The 26,664-nt window shown below is 50.9% G+C and overlaps 1 protein-coding gene across 1 annotated transcript in view; it reads left to right on the forward strand.

Moving 5' to 3' along the window:
- Positions 1 to 26,664, forward strand: part of LOC147701684 (uncharacterized) — a 761,267-nt gene that overhangs the window by 390,309 nt on the left and 344,294 nt on the right. The window contains exon 14 of the mRNA XM_086929358.1: positions 16,930 to 17,060. Within this exon, the coding sequence (XP_086785484.1) occupies positions 16,930 to 17,060 (131 nt within the window). The remainder of the gene's footprint in view (positions 1 to 16,929; positions 17,061 to 26,664) is intronic.

The following is a 26,664-nucleotide window of genomic DNA, read 5'->3' on the forward strand; positions in this document are numbered from 1 at the left end:
GCCCCATCTCGCTTCTCCCGTTTCCAGCCAAAGTCATCGAGAAGACCGTCAACAAGCAGATGGCCGCCTTCCTCGAGACGAACGGATCCCTCGACCCCTCACAGTCCGGCTTCCGAGCCAAACACAGCACCGAGACCGCCCTCATCGCCGCCACCGATGACATCCGAGCCCTGATGGACAATGGAGAAACAGCGGCCCTCATCCTCCTAGACCTCTCCGCGGCATTCGACACGGTCTGCCACCGCACCCTAATACGGCGCCTCAGCAACATCGGAATCCGGGACAAGGCGCTGGAATGGATCATCTCCTTCCTCGACGGAAGAACACAGCGAGTCCGCCTACCACCGTACAAGTCAGAGGCCTCCGAAGTCATCTGCGGCGTCCCCCAAGGATCATCACTGAGCCCCACCCTCTTCAACGTCTACATGAGCCCCCTCGCGGCCATCGTACGCAAACACCACCTCAGCATCATCTCCTACGCCGACGACACCCAGCTGATCCTCTCCCTGACCAACAACCCCGCCGCCGCCAGAGCCAACCTGCACGAGGGGATGAAAGAGGTAGCCGAGTGGATGACGACCAGCCGCCTGAAACTGAACTCGGACAAGACGGAGGTCCTCATCCTGTGCTCTTCACCCTCCGCCTGGGACGACTCCTGGTGGCCCCCCGCCCTGGGCACCGCACCCAAACCGACAGACCATGCACGAAACCTGGGCTTCATCCTGGACTCCTCCCTCTCCATGACCAGACAAGTCAACAGCGTCTCCTCGGCTTGCTTCAACATCCTACGCATGCTACGGAAGATCTTCTGGTGGATCCCCTCAGAGACCAGGAAGACCGTCACCCAGGCCCTCGTCACCAGCCGACTAGACTACGGCAACGCCCTCTACGCCGGGACCACCGCCAAGCTCCAGAAGAGACTCCAGCGGATCCAAAACGCCTCAGCCAGACTCATCCTCGACATCCCACGGTCCAGCCACATCTCCGGACATCTGAGAGACCTTCACTGGCTCCCCATCAACAAGAGAATCACCTTCCGCCTCCTCACCCACGCACACAAAGCCCTACACGACCAAGGCCCGAGCTACCTCAACAGCCGAGTCAACTTCTACGCTCCCAAACGCCACCTCCGATCAGCCAACCACGCCCTCGCCGCCGTCCCCCGCATCCGAAGAGCGACTACAGGAGGAAGGTCCTTCTCCTACCTGGCCGCCAAGACCTGGAACTCCCTCCCGTCCGACCTACGCCTAACCCAAGACCACCTCTCCTTCAGGAAGAAGCTGAAGACCTGGCTGTTCGAGCAGTAGCGGCACCCCCCCTCCCCAGCGCCTTGAGACCCTACGGGTATGTAGCGCGCTTTATAAGTGTCACTGATTGATTGATTGATTGTATATGTTGGACTACAACATAGATTTGGCATTGAGCTATTGTAACAATCCACTCTTAAAGCATTTGCTGGGGGCGGCAACCTTTACAAACATCATAAGCAGAACACAACCGAAAGTCCACAAATGGGTGCTGACCCCAAAAGTCTCCTCCAATAGTACTTCCATCAATGGGGCACCCTGACCATCGACCTGTTTGCCACCTCTGAAAATGCAAAATAACAAAACAACTTTGCTCGCAGGTACCCAGGTACCCACAATCCATGGGCAAAGCACTGTGGATGAACTGGTGTGGCCTATTTGCTTGTGCTTTTCTTCTCCCTCTCATTCAATACATGGTGAATAGAATGAGGAAAGTGTCCATAGCTATCATCCTACTGGTGCTACCCGGACCAGCCAACCCAGGCGAAACCCCAAACTGCTCCACTTAGTGATTTGGAATCTTGAATCCTCTTTTTCTGATACTTCAATCTCCCAGAGGAGAGTATGCTCATTGTGTGCAAGGCCACTGTGCACGCCTTGCCTTAAAGTGGAAAATGTTTGTCCACTACTTCAGCACTAAACACACAGACCACCTGAAAGTCTGTCTCGGACATTATGAGCTAGCTATTGTATCTCCAGAAAGCAGGGTTAACATATATTTCGGTATACATCAGGACACAGTTGTAGCATACATTCAGAACAGGGAACATGTCTTTTCTCAACATCTCTGCTGTTAAAGCTGTCATGAAGGTTCTTATGACAGTTGTATGTTCAAATATGACTCCAGCCCCTGTGTTGAACTTGAATTTAGTTCTCACAAGGCTAATGGGCTCACCCTGTGAGTAACTATACTCCTGTAATCTGCACTTCTGGTCATGAAGTAGGCATTCTTGATAGTCGCCTCCCTCAGCCACATTAGTGAGTTGCAATTTTTAACCATGGGAGAACCTTTCAGTCAGGTGCATAGGGACAGGGTGATCCTCAGAATTGGCCCAAAAGTCCTGCCAGATGTAGTATAACCACTTAACAGTAATCAAATGTTCGAGGCATGTGGGCTGCTGAATTCATATCTGTGCATAGATCGCCGCCTAGTGTTGGGTCCGGATGATTGCACATTGTTGTCCTGGAAGAGTCTTCAAAGTATCACGAGATAGGTGGCTCCTCCCCTGGACTACAGTGCGCATGGGCATCGCCTCCATCCCCAGATTGTTTTTTTCCGCCATTGGGTTCGGATGTGTTTCGGTTCCCTCTGTCGGAATCGATAATAGTTTAACTTTCCTATCTTGAGACCAAAAGGTCTTTAGGCTTGGCGTCGGTATCGTTTTTCGTTCGGGTTTGACTATTCTTCAGCTCCGAACTCCCGCTGCCCTTCCGCGTGCTGTCGGCGCGGACGGGCCTACACGACGCTCCAGACATGGAACGAACACCGTTCAAGAGGTGCCCGGTGTGCACCTCCAAGTATTCACACCTCGACGTGCACCTAGTGTGCAACAAATGTCTGTCGCCGGACCATGATGAGACCAGGTGTATGGCCTGTTCAAAGTTCCGGTGTAAGAAGACGCTCAAGCTTCGTCGGGCCGCTAGGCTTCAGGCCCAGTTATCAGCGCCCCCGCCAGACAACATCTTCGAAGAAGACGTTGGAGCCGACAATGTCTTTCAAGTTTCGGACTCTAGCCCGGCGTCGGAGGAAGAAAACTACGACGCGGGAGATGAGGAGTTTGATGAAGTCGTCGGTGAGGTAGGGGACGACGATGGGGCCATTGCCACTGTAGAGGATAGCTCAGAGGAGGAGCATCCTCAGACTGACTCGGGGGTCAACCCCCATTATACGGCCCAGGTCGAGGGATCGCCTTCGGGCCTCACCCAAGACCTTGTTAATTGTCCCACGGTCTCGCCTACGGGCCCGGCCACGGACGTTTCTGATGTGCCACTCCCGTTAAAGAAAACGAAAGAGAAGCCATCGGGGTCCACACCAACGGTTTCGAAACCGAAAGTGAAAGTCGCTCTGGTGGGACAGAAGGCTCCGGAGGCCTCGAAGTCAAAGAAATTCAAAATGGCCGACAGCAAGAGCCACGCCAAGATGGCCGACCCGAAGACCCCGGTGTCGAAGCCGAAGGTGAAGACGACCGACGCGGCCGCGTCGGCGCCGAAGGTGGTCGAGGTCGATGACCCGAAGAAGGCTCCGAAGAAGCGTCAGGGCGACGCCGAAGCTCTGGCTGCGCCGACTCCGGCCGTGAAGGCCAAGGATGGTGATGTCGGCTCCGAAGACCGTGCCTTTCGCCGACCCAACTCCGGACTCGGGGAAATCGCTCGAGCCGGTCCAGCCCTCACCGGCCTTAGCCAAAAAGGTCGTCGAGTCCCTGCAGAGGATTCGGAAGGACGCTGAGGCTCCCGAACCGAAGGATGTGGTGCCGAAGCCTACACCGAAGCCGGCAAAGGCGCAGACGCCTATCCGCTACACGCTGCCGCCGAAGACGACGCCGAAGGCTTTCGCTCCGAAGCATGGGGCCGGGGTGCCTTTGAAGGTGGTGTCAACGCCCAAGGCGTCCTTGGTGGTGCCGAAGCCTCGGCTCCAGCCGCTCGCAGATGAGGAACGTCGAGAGGTTATCATCAACGCCAACACCGGGAAGCTCTCTCTCCTCAAACGGAAGATCACCACGGAGCCGGTGTTGGAGCCTTATCGTATTCCACTCAAAAACAAGAAGGACTCTGCGGGTACTTCTGCCCCTATAGAGCCTGCATCTCCACATAATTTAGAACTTTCACCGACGCATTCAAACGCCGGGGAAGGTGTCGGAGATGAAGAGGACGAGTACAACTACCCAGCATACTCGGATCCAGAGGAGGTGCATGAACCTTGGACTGCCGGAGGCGACCCTGAGGACCCTCAGTCGGGTCATGAACCGCAGCTTTTTGCAGCAAAGACTTCTCCAACGGAGGACTCTGCAGCCTTCAACGCTCTGATTGAGAGGGCTGCAGCTAATCATGATGTTGACCTTCAATCAGATCCTGTGGATGTCGACTTTTTGTTTGACACTTTCTCAGTGGCTGAGAAGTCAGTCAAGACATTGCCTATGCTAAAGGGAGTGCTGAAACATGCGCCAGAGGTTTTCAAGGAGCCCACTCGGGCGCGAGTCATCAATCCTCGTATTGATAAAAATACAAGGCAGCGCCCTCGGATCCAACTTACATCAAGGGGCACTTGCCACTGGATTCTTTGGTGGTATCCAACGCACGTAAGCGGGCGAACTCGCAGACCACGGGTGACGCTCCTCCCCCAGACAAAGAGTCGAAAATATTTGAAGCCTCAGGGAAAAGGATTGCTGCACAGGCAGCTAATATTTGGCGCATTTCGAACACGCAGGCCCTACTTGCACGCTACGATAGGGCGCACCCTAGAAACACTTCTGCAGCACTTGCCTGATCAGTACAAGGAGGCAGGGGAGATGTTGATTCAGGAGGGGAAGCTGGTCACCAACGCTTCCATCAAATGTGCGCTGGACGTGGCTGATACCGCCTCCAGGGCAATCAACACTAGCGTGTTGCTGAGGAGACATGCATGGCTTAGAATATCAGGATTCAAACCAGATATACAGACAACCATCCTGAACCAAACAGTTAATCCTGACCACCTGTTTGGCCCCGAGGTGGATGCGACACTTGAAAAAATGAAGAAAGACACGGACACCGCCAAGTCTATGGGGGCCCTCCAGTCTCAGCAGTTTCGGGGTGGTTCCTTTCGCCGCTCCAATAACAGAGGCACCTCAAGGGGTCAGGCATCACAGTCCACACAGTATTACAAGACCAACACCCAGACCTCATACACCAACAAGGGTAGAGGTGGTTACAGGGGCAACAACGTTAAAGGCAGGGGACGTGGAAACAACAGCTCCAGGTCCTCCACCGCCAACAAACAGTGACGCCTTGTCACTGCCCCCCGACCACACAACACCAGTCGGGGGGAGACTCCAGCAGTTCCTGCCCGCGTGGAAATCCATCACCACGGACAGGTGGGTCAAGTCTCTTATCCAGTACGGTTACTGTCTGGAACTTACTTCCACTCCACCAAACATACCCCCAAGGAGCCGTCCTATGTCCGGCACTTGTTGCAGCAGGAGGTTCAAGTCATGCTGCAAAAAGGGGCAATAGAGCTCGTCCCACTGCAGGAAAGGGGAACAGGGGTTTACTCTCTGTACTTTCTAATCCCCAAAAAGGACGGATCCCTAAGACCCATCTTGGACCTCAGGCCCCTCAACTGGTACATTCTATCGGAGCACTTCCATATGCTCACGTTGCAGCAGGTTCTCCCCCTGCTTCAACAAGGGGACTTCCTGGCTACGCTAGATCTGAAGGATGCGTACTTTCATATCCCCCTGCATCCTTCCCACAGGAAGTACCTCAGATTCATGATTCAAGACCAGCACTACCAGTTCAGGGTTCTGCCTTTCGGGGTCACCACAGCGCCAAGGGTCTTTACAAAGTGCCTGGCGACTGTGGCAGCGCATCTACGACGCCAGAACGTCCACGTCTATCCCTATCTGGACGACTGGCTAATTCAGGCAAAGACAGAACAGCAGTGCGCGGACCACGTGTCCCGCACAATTCACCTCCTGCACGATCTGGGATACTCGCGGAACTATCCAAAATCCCATCTCCAGCCCACCCATGTACGGCAGTATCTGGGCGCGACAGTAGACACTCTGGCGGCCACTGCGCAGCCAAATTCAGAGAGAATCGCCAGTATCCAAGCGCTGATCCAACGATTCAGACCTCAGCACTCGCTTCCAGCGAAAGTGTTCATGCAGTTGATAGGCATGATGGCCTCCTGCATCTCCATCGTCCCGCACGCGAGACTACATATGCGTCCGCTTCAGGAGTGCCTAGCACGTCAGTGGACTCAGGCTCATGGGCAACTGACAGACCTAGTGTTGGTGAGCGGTCGGGCATACAACTCTCTGCATTGGTGGAATCCACAAAACCTTTGCAAGGGCCGACCGTTCCAGGAGCCTGTGCCACAGATTATCCTGACAACGGACGCTTCTCTCCAGGGATGGGGAGCGCATGTACTCCACTACACAGTGCAGGGACTATGGACACTACAGCAAAGGAAGATGCACATCAACGTTTTGGAACTGATGGCAATCTTCATGGCCTTGAAAGCCTTCAAAGTACATCTGTGCAACAAGACAGACAACATGACGGCCATGTACTACATCCAAAAGCAGGGGGACACACACTCTCCGCAGCTGTCACACACTCTCCGCAGCTGTCTCATCTGGCTCAGAGCATGTGGAAGTGGGCCATTCAGAGGAACATCTTCCTCATGGCAGAGCATCTCCTGGGCAAGGACAACCAGATGGCGGACCAGATGCACGAGTGGCAGATACACCCAACCGTACTTCCAAAGGTGGGGTCATCCAGAGATAGACCTGTTCGCCACAAAGGAGAACGCAAAATGCCAAAGCTTCGCCGCCAGGTTCCCACACCCGCAATCGCAGGGCAATGCAATATGGATGAACTGGTCAGGCAGATTTGCGTACGCTTTTCCCCCAGCACCTCTGATACCGCTGGTGGCACGCAAACTCAGGCAGCACTCGATGACTCTCATCCTGGTTGCTCCCACGTGGGCTCACCAACCATGGTACACCACGTTTCTGGAACTCTCCGTGGTACCGCATCAAAGGCTTCATCTCACGCCCAGCCTTCTGACGCAGAGCCATGGCGACATTCAGCATCCAGATCCGCAACAGCTCAACCTGGCGATCTGGCTCCTGAAGTCCTAGAGTTTGGCTACCTCAACCTTCCCCCCGATTGCATGGACATCATTCGGGAGGCAAGGAAGCCCACTACTAGAGCTTGTTATGCGGCTAAATGGAAGAGGTTTGTCATTTACTGGGTAAACCACAATATTGACCTGCTGGATGCTTCCATTCAGAACATCATTTGTTACCTGTTCCACCTGTACCGATGCAATTTGGCGTACTCTTCCATCCGCATTCACTTGTCTGCAATGGCAGCATACCTCCAGAATAGGCAACACCTATCACTTTTTAAGGTCCCTGCTATCAAGGCTTTTCTGGAAGGACTCAAGAGTCATTCCACCACGGACACCACCAGCTCCGGAATGGAACCTCAATGTGGTTCTTACAAGGCGGATGGATCCTCCCTTTGAGCCACTGCACTCTTGTGAGCTTCAGTTTCTGACTTGGAAGGTTGCTTTCTTAGTAGCAATTACATCGCTACGGAGGGTTAGCGAGTTGCAGGCGCTCACCATCCAGGAACCTTTCTTCCAAGTACACGCTAACAGGGTGGTACTCCGCACTAACCCTAAATTCTTACCCAAGGTTGTATCTCAATTCCACATGAACCAGACAATTGAGTTGCCAGTGTTTTTTCAAAACCCAGAGTCGCTGGCGGAGCGGATGCTCCACACCCTTGACGTTAAAAGAGCCTTGATGTACTACGTTGACAGGACAAAAGATTTTCGTAAGACCAAGCAACTTTTCGTTGCTTTTCCCTCGCACCACAAGGGAAACGCTATCTCCAAAGCTGGGATCGCTAGGTGGATCGTGAAATGCATTCAGATCTGTTACGCTAAGGCTAAACGCACTCTCACAATTCCACCGAGAGCCCACTCCACCAGAAAGTTGGGGGCCTCTATGGCTTTCCTAGGTAACATTCCCTTAGAAGATATTTGTAGAGCAGCCACATGGTCTACCACACATACTTTCACTAAACATTACTGTGTAGACGTGCACTCCAAACAGCAGGCAGCTGTTGGTCAGGCTGTTCTCAAAACACTTTTTCAGACTGCTGCAGCTGGCAAGGGCGGCCGCCAATAATGGGAGGACTGCTAGGTATTCTTTGCACAGATATGAATTCAGCAGCCCACATGCCTCGAACTGCAAATGCTACTTACCAGTATGCATCTGTTCTTGGCATGTAGGGCTGCTGACATTCATATCGCCCACCCTCCTCCCCGGCGCCTGTAGCAGCTGCAGTATTCATATATATATATATACATATGCTTATAGCATGGGCATCACTCACATACTTCACTCCATCTCTGCCAATGGCTAAAAACAATCTGGGGATGGAGGCGATGCCCATGCGCACTGTAGTCCAGGGGAGGAGCCACCTATCTCGTGATACTTTGAAGACTCTTCCAGGACAACAATGTGCAATCATCCGGACCCAACACTAGGCGGCGATCTATGCACAGATATGAATGTCAGCAGCCCTACATGCCAAGAACAGATGCATACTGGTAAGTAGCATTTGCAAATTGAATTGCTCATCCTCTTCCTGTATCTAGACTCCATAGCAGAAAGGGCTTTACACACACTAGATAGTAAGACTGCTCATGTACTACATCAACAAACTAAGTCCTACCATAAAACAAAACAACTTTTCATAGCTTTTGGTAAACAATTAACTGGATGTCCGGTTTAATTTTGGTGTGGAGGGTGTAGGAGAGCTTCCTCATGGCAAATGTCTCCTGAGATGGTTCCGCCTCCTCTTTGTGGAACATTATCTCTGGATCTACACTAGACCCTATTCTTCAGCTCCATTTGGGACAAGCTGATAATGGAAAATGTTGGAACAAGTTCCACAGGGTCTTGAGTATTATTTTACTTAGTTGATTCAAATGCCTTTTATAGTTTTGTGTCCTACACAAATATCTTGATAACCGCACCCTCAATGTTATTCATGGCCTCCGTTCTGATAGTCTTCAAAATGTCCTTGAGCAGAAAAAGTAGGAAGCCACTCACAAAATATGAATGGTAATTTCTTAAGCTCTTTCTCTAAGGAACTCTGATCTCTTCAGAGTAAACATAAGCAAGGTCAGACAGCAGCAGAATCCCCGACATTTGTTTGGACCCAATGCAGGGCTTGATCCTGTAAGAAAGTGGCTCTTTATGTACTGGACCAAAGTAAGGTGCAGCGTGTTTAGAGTCCCCAGTCCCCACAGGTTAGGCGGATGCTAAAGTTAGATATAACCTTACTCTCTAAAGTGGTAGCTTGGTCGAGCAGTAAGGCAGTATCAGAGGACAGTGTGTAAAGCATTTGTTATACACACTCAGCAAATGGTCTCACACACTTGAGAACTGAACTCTTGGCCAATGGTGTTTCAAAAGATATAGTTTATTTTAGAACCAACCAGGTATCAAAATATACTTTCTAAGGATGAGTTTCTTTAGTTTAATACTTTTCAAATAGGCAATAGTCTGTTCGAGTGCAATAGTTAGTTTGTTGCAATAGGCAACACAATTTCAAACACAATGCAACATTGAGCTCAATGGGAATTTCTGGTTAAATGCGATTAGTTACTTTTGTAGATTGCTTTTCTAACCACAGGACTGGATCCTAGATTCAGTCCCGGGACATAAGCTGTAAACAAGTGAAAACCTTTTGGTTACAGGAGTGATTTTTAAGGAATATTATTGTATTTTAAAAGTTGACAAACTTTTTCAGTTGAAATTACCAATGTTATCCTATAGAAGGAAATTCAAGTTGCAGGTAAAGTATGTTCACATTACTTTTGTAATCCAGGGCTGGACTCCTAGGTTCAGCACTGGGACCTCTATCTAAAACAAGTAAGTATTTACGTTTTGGTAGTTGGTACGATTTTTAAAGAAAAGAATATTTGTAGTTTGCAAAAATCGACACTTAGAAGAAATTTCACAGAAAAAAAGTCAATGTTTTCCTATGGAAGAAAATACAGGTTACTGGTAAGTACAGTTAAAATTACTTTTCAGGGTTTGTGCTGCGCTAAAGGGTGCAGCACTGAGGTCTCTCCTGATAACAGGTGAGTAAGTCGGAATTCGTTGGTCGGCTGATTTTAGGGGAATTTTAGTTCCAAAACTCCACACTTAAAAGAATTTCCAAGTGAAACCAGTCAATGTTCGCCTATAGAAGAAAAGTGAGTTATCGGCTTCGAGGCAAGTACTAGACTGGCAGAGGTAAGGTTCTGGGCATAGACTCGGGGGTCTCCCAGGGTCAGGAAGGTACAGTTAATACACCCTCAGCGACATAGGGGCAGCTGGGTGCATAGGTAGTTAGGCCCAATGTTATCCAATGAGGGGCAGGGGGCCTTCGTTTGGTGGCTGCTGGCTAGCAGGCCACGCGGATGTGGGAGCTGGGATCCTGGTCACTTGCTCAGGGCAAATGGGGAAGTAAGATAAGACAAAGATTGCACTGCAAGGCTACTCGGGCGGCTGGGTGCAGGGTGCTTTTGTGCTGTTGGTTGCTCAATGTTATTCAATGGAGATCTTGAAAAGGGAACAAAGGCTGCAGGCCCGGGGACGGTGGGTCTTCTGGAGCGACCAACACTTCAAGGGGTAAGTTGGGATCTTGGAGGGTAGGTAGGCACCCGGAGTTGGGCACAGGGGGCCGGGGAGCGCCGGGTGCAGAGGTGTCTTTGGACGTTGGGAAATCTTACCTGTCTCGGTAGAAGGGGTCCCTGGTTCTGAGTCTGGAGGGGTCGTCTAAGAGGATCCTTGGGCACTGGATTCCAGGTCAGAATCGCCGGGGGGACCTCCTCAGGGTCTCTGTCCACTTGGGCACAGGTCGAGCGAGGTGGGGGCAGAGTGGGCTGGATTTCCGGTTCCTGGCTGGCACCAGGGGTATTGCTGTTTGAGCAGAGCCACTGGTCGTGGGAGTCCCAGTCTCTAAGAGAGTCAAGCCAGGCAGGTCCTCCGGGGTTCTTGAGGTTGCTGTCCACAGGAGAGACCAGGATTTTTCAGGAGCAGGTTCAAGGATCAACAGGCCTGTTCTCTTGTTAGCAGCTACACGGCAGGTCTTCTTGGTCTTCTTTCTTGTTTCGAAATGGGGATCTGAGGAAGGAAGGTTCAGGGTGCCCCTAAATACTACATTTAGGGGTGTTACAGGTAGGGGAAGGACAGAGACCAATAGGTCCCTCTCCTGGGGTGAGTACACACCCTATCCTGCACCTCTCCTGTGGGAGGGAGGCAGGAGCCTATCTTCTGATTGGACAGGGCTCCCCATCCTCAAGATGGCCGAAGCCCAGGGTTGTGCTTCACCTTGCCTCTCCCACATGAGGGGTGGAGTTGGCACAGGCTGGCACACCCCCGCCAGTCTTCCCGCCAGAGTAGGGGTCAGAACTGGTGGGGGCTTTGCGGAGTACAGCAAGTGGTCAGGAGAAGCTCACAAAGGCTGTATGCCTTTGAAGCTTCCCCCTACCCATCCTGGGGGAAGAGGCCTAGCACCTTGCCCAGGATGTGCATTGTTGAAGGCCCAGGAGAGCGGGGGGCTCTCCACCCAGGGGTCCAGCAACATGTCTGCTGTGTGGCAGCCTAGGCAGCCTCTCAGACCAGACGTGGATTGTAGTTTAGGCTTCAGGGGGCATCTCTGAGATGCCCTCTGTAGTGCATTTTACATTAAATCCCACACTGGCATCAGTGTGGGTTTAATGTGCTGGGAAATTTCATAACAAACTTGTCAGTCTTCAGTGTAGCCATTAAGGTGCTGTGGAGTTCATAATGACAACCTCCCAGCACCATCTACTCTTAATGGCATCACTGCACTTAGTGCCCCGGAATGGCCCTGGGTACTATAGGGGCACAGGGCTCATGCACCTGTGCCCACACCACTGTTATTCGGCACCCAGCTAGAGGGATGACTGATGTATGGCAGGGCGGTGGGTTTGTGGGCATGGCACACAGGATGTATGCCATGTCGACTGTTTGTTTAGGTCTGCACCAGGACACTCAGTCTGCCAAGGCAGGGTGTGGGTGTCAGGGTGCAGGGCCCCTAAGGGTGGCACAATAAGTGCTGCAGCCCTTAGGGATTTTATCTGGTCACAATGCCCTGGGTACCTAGGGTACCATTTTCCAGGGACTGACATGTGGCCAGAGATGGCAAAGGGGTTTCAGCTTCAATACAGTTTTAGGGAAGGAACACAGGCCCTGGGCACCTGATTGGCAGGAGCCCAGGGCACACTCAGTCAAAGTACATCAGAAATTCATCAAAAAGTGGGAGCATATCATGCAAGAAAGATGGCACTTTGTCACAGATCCCTGATGTAGAGTAAGATTCTCCTAGTTACATGAGAGAAAATGTCATTGTGCAGATCAAGGCAATAGAATATGCTGTCTGAATCAGCAGGAGTAAAGAGATATTGATGTAGGCCTAGGCAATCTGGCATTCGGTCTAGGCTTTCAGATAACAGTGTTTCCTATGTGTAGATAATGTAAAAGGAGATGTTTAGGCAGATCTTTCTCAGAAAATAAGTACTTTTATCTTACAGCACTGCATGGCATCTTAATGGACCACTTTACTACTAAAATAAATTATAAAATTGAGACTTATCCTCCAGAAATTTGTAATCTAACTGTGAACTGAATATTTGATAAACTGGTAAGGCTTTGTTACACTGGTGATCCTCGATCGTACCCCTGGTTGTAATTGTCTTCTGCTAAAGGTTTTAAAAGTAATTTTTCATTTGCCTTAGAAAATTTACTCTGTACCTTGCTAATGCACAATATTCTTTAAAGACCACGATACATTGTGTAATCCTTACTTCATTTTTACTCTTGGACGTTAGTGTTCAGCTCAAACTCCTGGCTGTTCCGGGGAGACGGTGGATTTAATATTGAAATTAATGTAGATTGTGGAGAGGAAATATTTAGCAAATTGTAATACTAATTCGTAAAAGGGCCTTGCCTATGAATTAATGAGCTCTGAATGTTTCCATTTATGGGGAAAATCTTCCAGTAGATATTAAATAGCTATTGCGTCCCTCCTTTTAAATGTAAATGACGTTCATAGTCACCATAATGGGTATTTTCCTTGAAAGGGCTGCTCTCCGAAAGAAAGTGGAGGGATTTGCAAGCCATCAAAACAAAGACTGCTGAGGTCATTTGCCTCACTCAGTCGTATTCCCTTCCGACTCTCCAGTAATGTCCGCCTAGTGGATAATTGAATATTCAAAGTTGATGGATAATAAACTGATCCTCTGGCAATGGTGCATGGAAGTGCAAACAACTTACAAATCAAGACTTTAAAGGGTGTGTTGTATGAGCTTGGGAAAATGTCATTATCTCCTATGTTCCTGATTTCTGGACTAGTCTGCTATGTGACCTATCTACATATCTGCCTTTAGGCTATTGCGTAAAAAAAAAAAACTGCACTCAGTCACTGGATGGAATCTTTCAACATAGGAGCCTCATTCAGCAGCACCAAATTGGTGCAAGGTGTGCTCATTTTCTGCTTTTTATTTCTGTGTGGACAGGTTGTTGTGAAAAATGAAGTGTTGTGAAGCTATTAGTACCGTATTAAGACAGGGGCATGCTTAATTACTTTAATTGTGCCTGCCCTTATTCAAGGTAAAAACAAATGGAGGACTGGAGTCTTGCAACTTTTTGGGCTCATTCCTGTGAGAAGTTGGCCTGATATATGATGCTCACTAGTTTTAGTGATCACCTTGTATCAGTCCAAACAACCCTTATGGTGATTGGTTGTAAGTCAACCTTATAGACCAGCTATCCTAGTGGTAGCATGGACAAAGCAGTCTTAGGGTAAACTCTTTTGGCATGTGAAGCCAGCTGCTTTACCCCATATAACCCCTTGAATACCAAGTGAAAGGACACCACACAGGTTGTTATGAAAATAAACAAGTATTTATTAACTAACATACACCTCTGAACTCTTTGAGGTCAGAGGGCTAAGCACATGACAAACTCATAGGAAAAATATGTTTAAGTTGCACAAATTACAATGGTGCCCTAGGGGCACGACAAACCATCTACTAAGTAAGTGGAATGTTAAAGTCAACAATAGGAATGGAGCTGTCCAAAGGCTGTAGGATCGCTGGGACCACGCTACACTAACTTGAGGTAAGTAATAGGAGGCCCACGGAGCGCGTGTGCAGAGTGAGAACTCACACGCGAGATGCGTACAAACGTCTATGGACAGTACAGTTTAAGAAAAAGGTGAGTACGGACGTCCCTGACTAGATAGGACTAAAACGACTGTGGAACTGGACACTAGGAGAGTCAAGCTACCCTTGAGCACCGAAATGCTCGTGTTACCTCACCCACAGGCTGCGGGTGCATAGGTGCCAATTCGTGTCCGGTTCCGGCGTTGAAGTCTATGGAGCCTGGAGGAAAAGATCCTGCTGGCGGTCAGGAGGAAGATGTCCGGTGTGATCCAAGGGTGGATCGGTGAAGAGAAGAACCTGAAAGCAGAAGGGACAATGTTCAAAAGTCACTAGCCAGTGACTGGAGTGGAACCAGGAGTGGAACCAGATGTCGTCGTCGCGATCAGGTGTAGGTGGACGCTTGTCTCTGTAGCCACGTGGAACATGTGGTGTCTTCGATGACCAGGATGGAGGCACGAGCTGTCCCACGCAGGCTCTCGCTGTCGGCGGTGTCGGCTTTGGAGTCAACAGGCCTGGGCAAAGGCAACCCACGCGGTGAGTGGAAACGGCGTCTGGAGTGGACCAGGAGGGTCCGGGGTGCTCCTCTTTTGGAAGGGAGCAAGAGCCAGTCTGGAGCAACCAGACCAGCAGTGAAGATTTCGGGTTTCGTCGTCTAGGAGGTCACCAGCCAGCCGGCATTGTGAGATGAGTAAAGACAAAAATGGTGACATAATCGCCTATGAATTATCAATTTGTTTTTCCTCCCTCCCAAACATTATACGGATGTACACAATGTATCTCCCTATTTGCTACGTCAACAGTATAAGCAAGCTTGTTTGCATAACCACTAAGGGTTTCAGTCCACTATACTCACTCACATTATGTGACCATTTTTGTCTTTACTCGCCTCACATTTCGGTTTCCACACACATGCACTTTCCCTCTTTGACCACTGGCCTATATCTTTTCTTCCCCCCTCTTTTATTTCTCATCATGTGTTCTGTCTTATTTACACTTATTATCCACCTTCCATTTTATGTCACCCCCAGCCCTGAAGAGTCACGGGTTAACACCCTGCTTGACGAAACACATGTCGGCTGGTCTCCTGTTCCTAATATATGCATTCCAATAAAACGACACAAAAAGAACACATCTGTGTGACTCCATCCTTGTCATTTGTTGGTGATCATTCATATCACACTTACTTGTTGTGTGCATCGGACTTTGCTTATAATTAACTACAGGGAAGAAATTCCTCCACCCCTGCTTTTCAGAGTTTAGGGTTCTCTCTGATCCAGTTGCACCAACCACAAGCTAACATTCCTTTTGACCCAACCACTGCCTGTTGTGCGCCAATATATTTCTGAATACTCACAAACCCCTCACAGAACTTTAATGATCAGCCAGTTGTATCAGATTTGGATGGCCAGCCAGGGGTGGCATAATACATGCTGCAGCCCCTGGTAGGCCCTGGGTGCACCTATGCCCTGGGTACCTAAGGTACACTGTACAGGGGCTGATAAGGTGACTCAGTATCCAATTAGATATGTACCTAGAGTACATGGAATCCATTTTACAGAGAGAGCAGTGGGCCTGGGGTCCTGAATAGCAGGGCCCCAGGTCAACTAAGTCGAAAAACCAGCAAAACACCAGGCAAAAAGGTGGGGGCAACCATAGTCAGATATCCACCTTCCTACAATTCCCAACTATCTTATACTGGTCAACCTGTTGCAGCCCCATATAATGTACTTAATATATTGTCTGGCTTGCTTAAGACCTTTTATTCTTCCCTAAGTCACTCTACTCAGTGTGAAAATGGAAGGATCGTTACCAAACTTTAAATAATAGGCACCCTCTTATGTGAACCTAGCTATCTCTACAGCATTTGTACAGGTAGCTGGAGGGTAGACCATCCAGTCCTATATCGTGCAGTACAGTGCAGACTCCATCTAGCTTTTCACCAGGTTTTTAAATAGCCTATAGTAATCCTCCAGTTTCCGCTTGTGATTGTGCAGAGAGTATAAATTCTATTAATTATTATTAATACAGCCCCTACTAGTTGTAAAGCTGTTGCTAGCACTGCCTCTTTTAGCGGTATTTCCTCCACTACTAGTACAACTTTTACCATAAATAAGACTACTTGTATTGAAAGCACTGTTAACATCAAATACAATTGTTCAGTGTTTCTTAGAAAACAGTGTTGAATTACTAGTACAGTATTCACTTCCATTGCAGTCTTTAGCAAAGCAAATCCTTTAAAGCCCTCAGACATGAAACCGTACTGAAAAAGGTAATATGCTTCTTAGATTTGGTAGTAAAATCCATAGTTGTCAATTAATAAATGTGTGCGTTTATAACAGTGTATATGGACTAAATGTCCCAGATGCAGACACGTTCTTGTTTTGTCTGATACTGTTTTTCATCATAAGTGATCCCATCTTATGATGTGCGAAATCAGAGGATTTCCTGTGTTTTATGGAAAAAGCTAGCTTTCCATGTGAAGCTGCAGTTCTCCTTTAAATTGTTTGTTTTGATGGCCTAACCTGTAGATGTTTTTAGTTACTTTTACTGTTTTCCCCAGTATGTTTACACTAAACCAACCATATGTTGGACAGGGTAGTATTTCCTAACACAAAGCAGTCTTTGTTTCGATAGGCACTCACTGTTAGTTTCTTTCTGCAGCCCCCATTGATCCTGAAGGACAAAGCAAAGAGGAGAGTGAATCTGAAAATCGCAATCGTCTGGCAGCAAGGGACCGCCGAAAAGGAAGGAGAGACAGACTATTAGCAGGCTTTATCATAAACTCCTCCGAGGTATGACTGCATTGGGCAAGCTTTACATATTCTTTTATCTGTTTGAAGGAGTTTGTTCTATATCGAGTCACATCGTCATGTACGCCACTATGACTTGCACAGTTCATTAATGCCAACTTGATGAACTTTACCAATATCTACTCTGTTGAAGGTTTGTCAGATCATACGGTGGATGAGGCAGCACTATGGACCGAGATTCTCTCAACTGTTTGCTGAACTTTTTCCTTAACCTAGTGACTAAAGAAAGGTGGTCATTGTTAGATATTTAGATAAAGTGAAAAATTGTATAAACTCTCTCTTGTACAAGACCGTGCATCTTGTATATTGTATATATACAATATACAAGATAGCTAGGCTGCGTGGTGAGGAGTTGGGAGTAAAGGGTTTGTGGTGGCTTGAAGAGGCTAGGTTCTCCCATTGCTTTGGGACGAAGAAGTGCTTGTGAGGTCCAGTCTGTAGAAGGGGCCATTAGTCTCCATGTGGATTGGTAGAGGAGCACAATGATCTTTGAGGTTATTGGTTAGTTGTGTGCTGTGAGGTTGGATGGAGTGAGTGTAGAGCACACCGTAACTGGTGAGAGGAGCAAGAAACAATGTTTTATGATGCATGGTAAGTACCATAATGGCTTCAGTTGGATTGCGGCATACAGTGCCTTAGAATGAACATGTTGTTCTGAAAGAAACACGTAGCGATAGCTTCCTTACCTTAGAATTACCCCAGGCATCAGACTGGATCTGGAAAGTTTTGGTCAGCAGTACCCCTGCGCTTCGGAAGGCAGCGGCGTGCTTCATTGGCGTCAAGATGACGTCGCTGGAGCCACTTAGATGCGTCCACGCTCGCAGACGTCAGTTCTTTTTCTGCGCCAGCAAGCGCAGAGCCGAGAAGAGCAAGTACCCCCAGTCACTTTTTATCTGAGTTTTTTCGAGGCCTTTTGTCTCAATTCATTTTGAGTCGCTTGACTCCTGTGTCCTAGGGATGCCCGGCTAGAAGAACTGTGGGGATTGTCACCGGATGATGTTGGTGACAGACCCACACCGCGTGTGTCTCTACTGCCCGGGGCGCGACCACCACTCCAAGTGGTGCCCCGACTGCCGGGCCATGGCACCTGGCGCAGAATACTTTGCGGGAGCAGTCCTGAAAGTTGCTGGAAGTCCGGCAGTTGGCTCTTGCCCCCTCAAGGTCCCGGTCCTGTGGGAAGTCTAGGGACCAGTCGCCATTGTTCATCTGGATCTAAGTCTTCGCACTAGGAGTCAGTTAAGTCGAAGCATTGCAAGAAGTCGTTGAAGCGTTGTCGCTCTTCGACTTCCCCTCGCCCGTCGTGGCTGAGGGTGGTACCACCCCAGCGGCTTCGGCGGAGCCTGCGATGTTGTAGCCAGTATATCCTCCCTTTCCGGATGCGTCGGCGATGCCTGCTCAGGTGCAAGAGTTTCTTGCTGCCATGGCCCTACTCTTTGGGCCGTCAGGCCTCCCCGGTGCGCCTAGCGGCCCCGCGGGCTCGACTAGGGGTTCTGCCCTTCTATCGCCGGCAGCTCATGACCCCCCTGGATCCGGGCTCGGATCCTGGGCAACACTGGTTGACCTCATAACCACTCCACTGGTGTCGACCCCGCCTCCGGCACCTCCTCCAACGTTGTCCGGTGCCACCGCCTGCCCCATTCTTAGTCCTGAACCGGACACGCAGATACCGGCGCTGATGGGGCCTTTTTACCCCTATTTCCGTCCTCATCATTTTCAGCTTGTTTCAAAGACTTCGTAGGAAGGGGAGGACTGGGAGTGGTCTGATGACCCTCTCACCCAACAGTGTGAGCATGATCCTGACTGGGCAGAGCATTTGGGGGCTGCCAGTGGTCTTAACACCTCTCCTGACCTTGGCATGCTGTTTGCTCCTACCGTGGCTAAGGAGGTGGGAGCCAGTTATGCAGTGGTGTTGCATAGGGCAGCCGAGGCCCTCAACCTCTAACTCCCTCAGTGGCCGTCAGGACTAACCTCCTGACAGAAGTGCTTCGGAGCTCTTGCTGCCTTTTAATGACGTTCTTTTGGCCATTTGGTCCAGGCTCAACACAGGGGCTCCTGTGGACAGGAACGTGGCCCGATGCCATCGCCCGGCTCTGGGCAACCCCCTCTTTCTCTCCCAACACCCCACGTCCGAGAGCTTAGTTGCCCAAGCATCTGCATCCCAGAGCGTGTTCCCTTCTGCACCTCCGGATCGGGAATCCAAGAAGCAGTTTTTACCTGCCAGCTTTGGGCTGCGGTCAGTGAACACTGCATGCCTCTTGGGCCGTTATTCTCACTTTATGTGGGATACTGATGCACAGGTGCTGCCTAAATGTCTGGAGGAGGCACGGACAGTACTCTCTCAAACTATAGCAGCTGGGAGAGACACAGGTCAGTTCACCAGTTGTTTTGGCCTTGACACTGCCAACCCGCTGGGCAGGGCGATTTCCACGACGGTGGTGCTTCTGCGCCACGCTTGGCTGAGGACAACTGGCTTCTCAGGGGATGTCCAGAACACACTGATGGACATGCCCTTTGATGGCATTCACCTTTTTGGCGATAGTGCGTTTTGGAACGCATTGAGGACTCGAGGGCCAAGGCGAAGTCCTTGGGCCTGTCGGCCACTCGCCCGCCTCCGCCTTCTGCTTTTCGCTCCTTTCGTGGCCACGGAAGGGGTGCCCCAACACGTTCGTTCCAGAGCTACAGGCCTGAGCAGCAACATCCTCAGCGTGGTGTGGACGTGGGAACTGCCGAGGCGGTTCTGGGGGCCAGCGGGTGGGTCAGTCAACCTAAACCCTGCAACCATCCACTGCCAAGCCTTCCTAGTCTGAATTTTCAGGCCCATCAAACGCCAGTTTGTGGCAGATTTCGCCATCAACTCCCCAACTGGCGCAACATCACCTCGGACAAGTGATGCTGCAAATTGTCCGAGGGGCTACTCCCTCCCCTTCGAGACTACACCTCCAGCCATTCCACCTAAGTACCACTGCATGTTTGGGGACCATCTTGTGCTTCTTCAGCAGGAAGTCACGGCCCTCTTGGCCAAAGGGGGCCTTAGTGTTTTTCTGGGTCAGAAGTAGGTCGTGGTTGTTATTCCCACTACTTTATGCTCCCCAAGACGGACAAGGGCCTGCGTCCTATCTTGAACCTCAGGAACGTTGTTGATGCTAGCTCGGGTCTTGGCTGCCCTCGACCCTGGAGACGAGATGGTAGCGTTGGACTTGCATGATGCATATTTCCACATCCCCGTCCTGCCGGCCCACAGGCGTTACCTGCGCTTCACTGTAGGCCACAAGCACTTTCACTCTACCGTGCTCCCCTTCGGCCTTACCAGCGCCCCTCAGGTCTTCACGAAAGAGATGGCGGTGGTCGCAGCTCATCTGCTCAGGTTAGGGGTTCCAATCTTCTCCTATCTCGGCGACTGGCTGTTGAAGGCGGGCTCGCCCCGGACAGTCTTCTCCAGACTACAGAAGACCTCCTGCATTTGCTTGGGTTCTCCATCGATGTGCCAGTCGCATCAGATTCCCTCTCAGAAGCTCCTCTTCATCGGAGCGTTTCTGGACTCAGCGCAGTTTCAGGTGTATCCTCCTGAGCAGCGAGTCGGGATATTCTGGTTATGATTCCGATCTTGTAGCCTCTACCTAGGGTTTCGGTCAGGATGACCCTCCGGCTTCTGGGCCTGATGGCATCCTGCTAGTGGGTCATGCCAGATGGCATATGTGGGCTCTGCAGTGGGACCTGAAGTTCCAGTGGGCACAGCATCAGGGCAACCTGTCCCATCTCGTCCAGATCTCGGAGGGCACTGTACGACAATTGCAGTGGTGGCTCTCGAATCTCAATTGGGTCAATGGCAGATCCCTCTCCCTTCCCCAACCGGAACACACAGTTGTGACGGATGCGTCCCTTCTGGGATGGAGCGGCTGTGAGAAAGTGGCCCTATATATACTGCACCAAAGCGAGGTACAGTGTGTATAGAGTCCAAGGGTCTTCAGAGGTTTGGCAGTTTAAAGATAGAACCTTACTCTCTAAAGTGGTAGCTTGGTCGAGCAGTAAGGCAGTATCAGAGGACAGTGTAAAGCACTTGATGTACACACTCAGCCAGCAAATGGACTCTCGCACTCAAAACTGAACTCTAGGCCAATTGTTATGTATAAAAAAAATATACTGTTTTATTTGTGGAACCCAGCAAGCCTGGTGCAGGTAAGCATAAAAATACTATCAGTAGTAAATTATTTGTAAAAACACAGTTCAAAATAGCAGTGCAACTTGTACTGGTTTTGGTTACAGTTTTAAGAAAGCAGTTTGCAACACATTGCAGGTATAGTACATTCAATTGAAAGGGATTTTTAAGTAAAATGCAGTTAATTACTTTTCAGATTAATTTTGCTAACACAGGACTGGATCCTAGATTCAGCCCTGGGACATTTCCTGAAAATGTTTTGGTTAAAGGTCCGATTTTTAAAGAATATTATTGCATTTCAAAAGTTGAAACTTAAAAACTGTTTCACATAGAATCATCAATGTTATCCTAAGGGAGGAAATTCACTTAGCAGGTAAGTTATGTTATCGTTACTTTTTCTTACTGTTGGACTTGGCCCTTCTGGCAGGTCCACCCCTGAAGGTTTTGTTGTTATATGTAACCTGGGGATGGTGATTCCCACTCTGAGTGCGTGTGAAGAGAGAGAGCTGCCCTTCCATAGGAATGCATGGGGAATGTATGTGTCCCGGGTAGTTCCCGATGCGTAGGGTGTGCAGGGTCAAGTCTGGTATGTATGAACTCGTGAGATTGAATGCTGCGCAACGGTATATGCGGCATGAGTGGGTCTGGTGTAAAAGTCCCACTTTTAGAAGTTGGCATATTTGTGGAATGTGTGCCTGGCGTATGATTGGCTGAGGCTGGCTGGTGAGCCTGGCTCCCAGAATCTGGGAGGGTCGGCCCCGGTGGTGAATGGAGTGCTTAGCATGCTGATGTGAGGGGAGGAGTGAGCCTGGGTCTGCTTGTGGATTGACTGTCTGGTTTGAGTGTCCTGAATGAGGCTGGGTTTTCCCCACACAATGCTGGCTCCACCCCCTGGGGTGCGTCTGCTGTCCCTAGCCTGGCCAGTGAAAAGAATCCCCCATAACCAGTTCCAGCTGGTTCTCTCCCTGCCTGCCCCTTCAGACCAAGGATGTGTGTATAAAAAGGGTGCTGTGACACTCTGGAAATGTTCTTGTTCTCAACTTGAATCTACCAGGGGCTGCTGCTGCTTGGGCTCAGGGTTGGCTTGCCTCCCTGGGCCCTGCCCTACTCCTGGACTGCTGATGGCCTTTTCCCTTCTAGGAGCTGCTGTGCTCCACATGAGGTCCTGGACTCTTTTTGGGACTGCTACTCTTCCTCCAGCGCTTTCCTCTGACCCCCCAGCGCTTGGGGAGCGCTGTTCTTCCTACTTAGCGCCTGGAAGCGCTGCTTTCTGCCCTCGAGCGCCTGGAGCACTTTATTGAGGTTACCCGCGCTGGGAGTGCTCTACTTCCCCTGCAGAGCGCCGTAACGCTGTCCTAGCGCCTGGGGGCGCTGTTTACCCAAGCCGGTGCCACCCGGCCTTTGCCCTGTTCTGTGGGGGTTCTACACCCCCAGCGAGTGCCTACCTCGCTAACTGCCCTTCTTCCTCGAGGGAGCCTAGCCCTCGCCATTTTCCCCGAGTTCACCACCACCGGCACGGGTTCCTTCGTGTTGTCCGTCCCGGGCCGCGCTGGGATTGGCTGCTGACCCGGGACTTGCTGCTGACGTCTCACCGGGCCGCGCTGTGATTGGACGGCGGCCCGAGGATGTTGTGAGGCGGGGGAGAGAGAGAGAGAGCGAATGCAGGGAGCGGCGGGAGCCTACTCCGCGCCCCTGCTTCCCCCCTAGGAGAACTGCCGCTTCACACCATCCCCCCCCCCCCCCCCCTCCCGGGGCCCCCAGGAGCGAGAGGGAGAGCGAGGAGAGACCGGCGCCGCAGACCCGGTGAGTGCTGGACACGGGAGGGGGCGTCGGGGCACATTGCAGGTGCCCGCCCCTCCCCTCGAATGATCCTCCTGTTGTGCTCGAAGGCCCGTGGGGGCCCCCAGTGATGCCGTGACTCCCGAGGGGGGACCCCGCCTGCCCACACCTTGCGTCCTGAGCCCGGAGAGGCTCCACCGGGTGACATTGTTTCGCCGAGCCTACGAGGCTCAACCCCCAGCCACATCCCGCTTCCCGAGCCCGGAGAGGCTCCACCTCACCCCAGTGTCCCTGAGTCCGAGTAGGCTCCAACGTGTCCTTGTGCCCCTGAGCCCCGAGAGGCTCCACCATTGCCCCTTGTCCTCTCTAGCCGGCGAGGCTCCGCCCAGTATCTTGTCTCGATCCCTGGAGGCTCCCTCATGGCGCCATTATTCCCCCGAGCCTGTGAGGCTCCATCGATGCCCCTCAGCTGCCCAGCACTACGTGGGCAGCTGCCACGTGTAGGTTTGTCCCTGGCTACCTGCAGCCTACCCTGAACATTGTGACATTGTGCGTCCTAGCCCCAGAAAGGCCAGCTGGCCTGTGGGACGCTATTGATTAACATTATTGTGATTCTGAGAGTGATTACATGTTGCCCTGCTGATGGGGCCTCTGTTGTGTTATATACCTTGTCTTTCCGTCCCTCCTGAATATCTGATGTCCCCTGTATGTGATTCCTGGTCAGAGTGAGTTCTACTGCTAGTCCTAGGAAGCTCCCAGTTGATATGTGTTCTAATGCCAGATCCACCATGTGCATACCCCTGGCAGGGGTCCCTCGGCCCTGCCCTGTACTGTTTCCCTTGCAAACCCTGCCTGTGACTCTGGCACCTTGTAAAGTGTGTGTCCCTATGTGTCCTTCTTAATACAAAGACTATTTTCATATATACTTTGTGTGGAGTCCTTTTGTGGGAGGCCTGGGACGTTGTTGTTGGTGGGTGCTTGCGCAAATGCTTCACACATGACCTCCGAGATAGGCTTGACTGCTCGCGCCGCGTTACTTAGAGGGTGAGCAGGGGTTGTCTTGACATAGGAGTGGCGGTCTCTGACTGGCTGTGGCGCAAGCCCTGGCCGTCCGGGGGTCCCATTTCCTACACTTACTCTGTGCTGGATCCTGGACTCAGCACTGGGACATTTCCTGAAAACAATTAAGAAAATGCATTTTGGTTAATCAGCGGATTTTTAAGGAATATTTGTAGTTTTCAAAAGTCGACACTGTTATCCTATGAGAAAAAATGAGTTATCGGTTTCAAGATAAGTAATCGGTCTTAGGCTTCTGGGGTTATACTCGGGGGGGGGGGGGGGGGGGGTCTCCCAGGGTCAGTGAAGCACTGTTGTTGCACCCTCAGCGGCACTTGGGCGGCCGGGTGCAGAGTGTTGAGGCCCAATGTTATCCTTTGGGGGACAGGGGGACTCTGGCAAGCAGGCCACAGGGTTGTGGGAGCAAAGCTCCTAGGGTTAAGCTCAGGGAAAGTTGGGGACCAAGTTGGCACCAAAGGGGCACCCTCAGCGGCGCTAGGGCAGCCGGGTGCAGGGTGCTGTTTTGCGGTCGGGTGCCCTGTTGATTTCAATAGAGGTTCTCTAGGAAAAAGGAAACTGCAGGCTGTGGGACGAGGATCTTCCAAGAGTGACCACCACTTTGAGGGGAAGTTGGGAAGTAGAGGGATGGTTAGGCACCGGTGGGTTAGGCACTTAAGGCTGTGGGGCGTCTGGTGCAGGGGTGCCTTTGGACGTCAGATTTTCTCACCCGCTCTGGTCACGGTGGAGGAGGGGGGTCCTGAGGATTGAGGCTGCAGGCATCGTCTGGAGGCAGGTCATGAGTAGTCGGGTCAGGATCGCCGGGGGGACCTCCTCGTGGTGTTTGTTCACTCAAACACGGGCCGGGCTCGGCGGGTGCAGTGTCTGCTGGATTCTCGGTTTCTGGCTGGCACCAGAAGCTGCAGTTTAAACACGTCCGGTGTTAACGGGAGAAACCACTTGGAAAGTAAATGCAGGCAGGTCCTCCGGGGTTTTTGAGGTTGCTGCCTGCTGGACATGCCAGGGTTTTGCAGGTTAGAGGGGAGACAGGCCTGTAGGCTGGGGCTAAGTCAGTGGCCATTTTCCTCTGGTTAGCTCTTCCAGGCTTCTCGTCCTTCTTTTCTTGTTGGCGCTGGATCTAAGGAAGGAAGGATCAGGGTGCCCCTAAATACTAAATTTAGGGGCGTTACAGGTAGGTTAAGTGCAGGGACCAATGGGTACCTTCCCTGGAGTGGGTAAACCCCTATTCTGCCACTCTCCAGTGGGAGGGGCCAGCAGCCTGTTCCTGGTTGGCTGGGTCCCTCCATCCTCAAGATGGCGGGAACTCGAGGTTGTGCTTCACCTCGCCTCGCCCGCCTTAGGGGTGAAGTTAGCAGAGTTGGGCACACCTCTCTTCCTCACTGTTTTTCCCGCCAGGTCTCCCGACCAAAGTGGGGATAGAACCAGTGGGGACCAGTTGCTGAGTACAGCAAGTGGTCTGGAGAGGCTCACAAAGGCGGTATGCCTTTGAAGCTTCTCCTTTGTGAATCCTGCCCCTCCTGGGGGAGGAGGCTTGGCACCTCGTCCCAGGATGTGCATTGTTTCAGGCCCCCAAGAGCAGCAAGCTCTCGACCCAGGGGTCCAGAAAAATGTCTGGTGGTGGCAGCCACTCAGTCAGGTCACTGGGAGTTGGTAGAGTTTCAGGGAGCATCTCTAACATACCTTCTGTTGTGCATTTTACATTAAATCCCACACTGGCATCAGTGTGGGTTTATTGTGCTGAGAACTTTGATTTATCCAGTATTATGGGTGTCTTTCATAGATTCACATACCTGAATCATTCCTTGTCGTCGAGATGGGAGCCCCGGTAAATAGAAAAGTAATGTCCTATAGACATACATAGAGAAAAGTAGACCTAGGGGCCTTGCCTTAGTAGCCTATCTATGTCCTTTTGTAAAAAGGACCAAATTCTAGAAGGTAGCCAATCAGCTACCACCTCCCTCTAGAACCTTCCTGCCAGGAGCCTCAGTCTCTCAGATTTTCTACCGCACGTTGTGCTAGGGAGTCTCCCCCTGAGTTCTCCTCAGGTTTCCAAGATTTATCTTTTTTCTCACAAAAGTTGGATATTTTCTTCTTCAAGCAACAATGGCTGATCAGCAGAAGAAAGGGCTTTTCAGGGCCTGTTCAAACTGTGGTAAGAAGAGACTGCACGTCGATGACAGGCATGAGACTTTTCTCCACTGTCTTTACCCTGATCATTCTGCAAAAGAATGTAGAGTTTGTAGAACATTCTCTACAAAGACTCTTAAAGACAGGGAAGGAAGACTGCTGCTCTGGTTAAACAGACTCAAAAACAGAGATGATGCACTGTCTTCAGAGGAAGGTGAAATGGCTTCAGTCTCATCAAAACTATCCCTGAAGAGGCCAAGGGGTGCTTCCCCTAACCCTACAGACGTCCCTCCTAAAAAGACTACCACAAAGTCTTCTGAGGTACAATCCGTCACGTCTGAAAAGGAGGTTTCCACCTTCAGAAAGCCATCTCACTCATCGACCACGAGTTCGTCGTCTTTTTCTTCAAGAAAAACAGCCTATGTCTCCACATCGACGACTACGGTGTCA

This window comes from Lissotriton vulgaris, chromosome 7 (assembly GCF_964263255.1).
Source record: "Lissotriton vulgaris chromosome 7, aLisVul1.2, whole genome shotgun sequence".
In the NCBI taxonomy this organism is placed as follows: Eukaryota; Metazoa; Chordata; class Amphibia; order Caudata; family Salamandridae; genus Lissotriton; species Lissotriton vulgaris.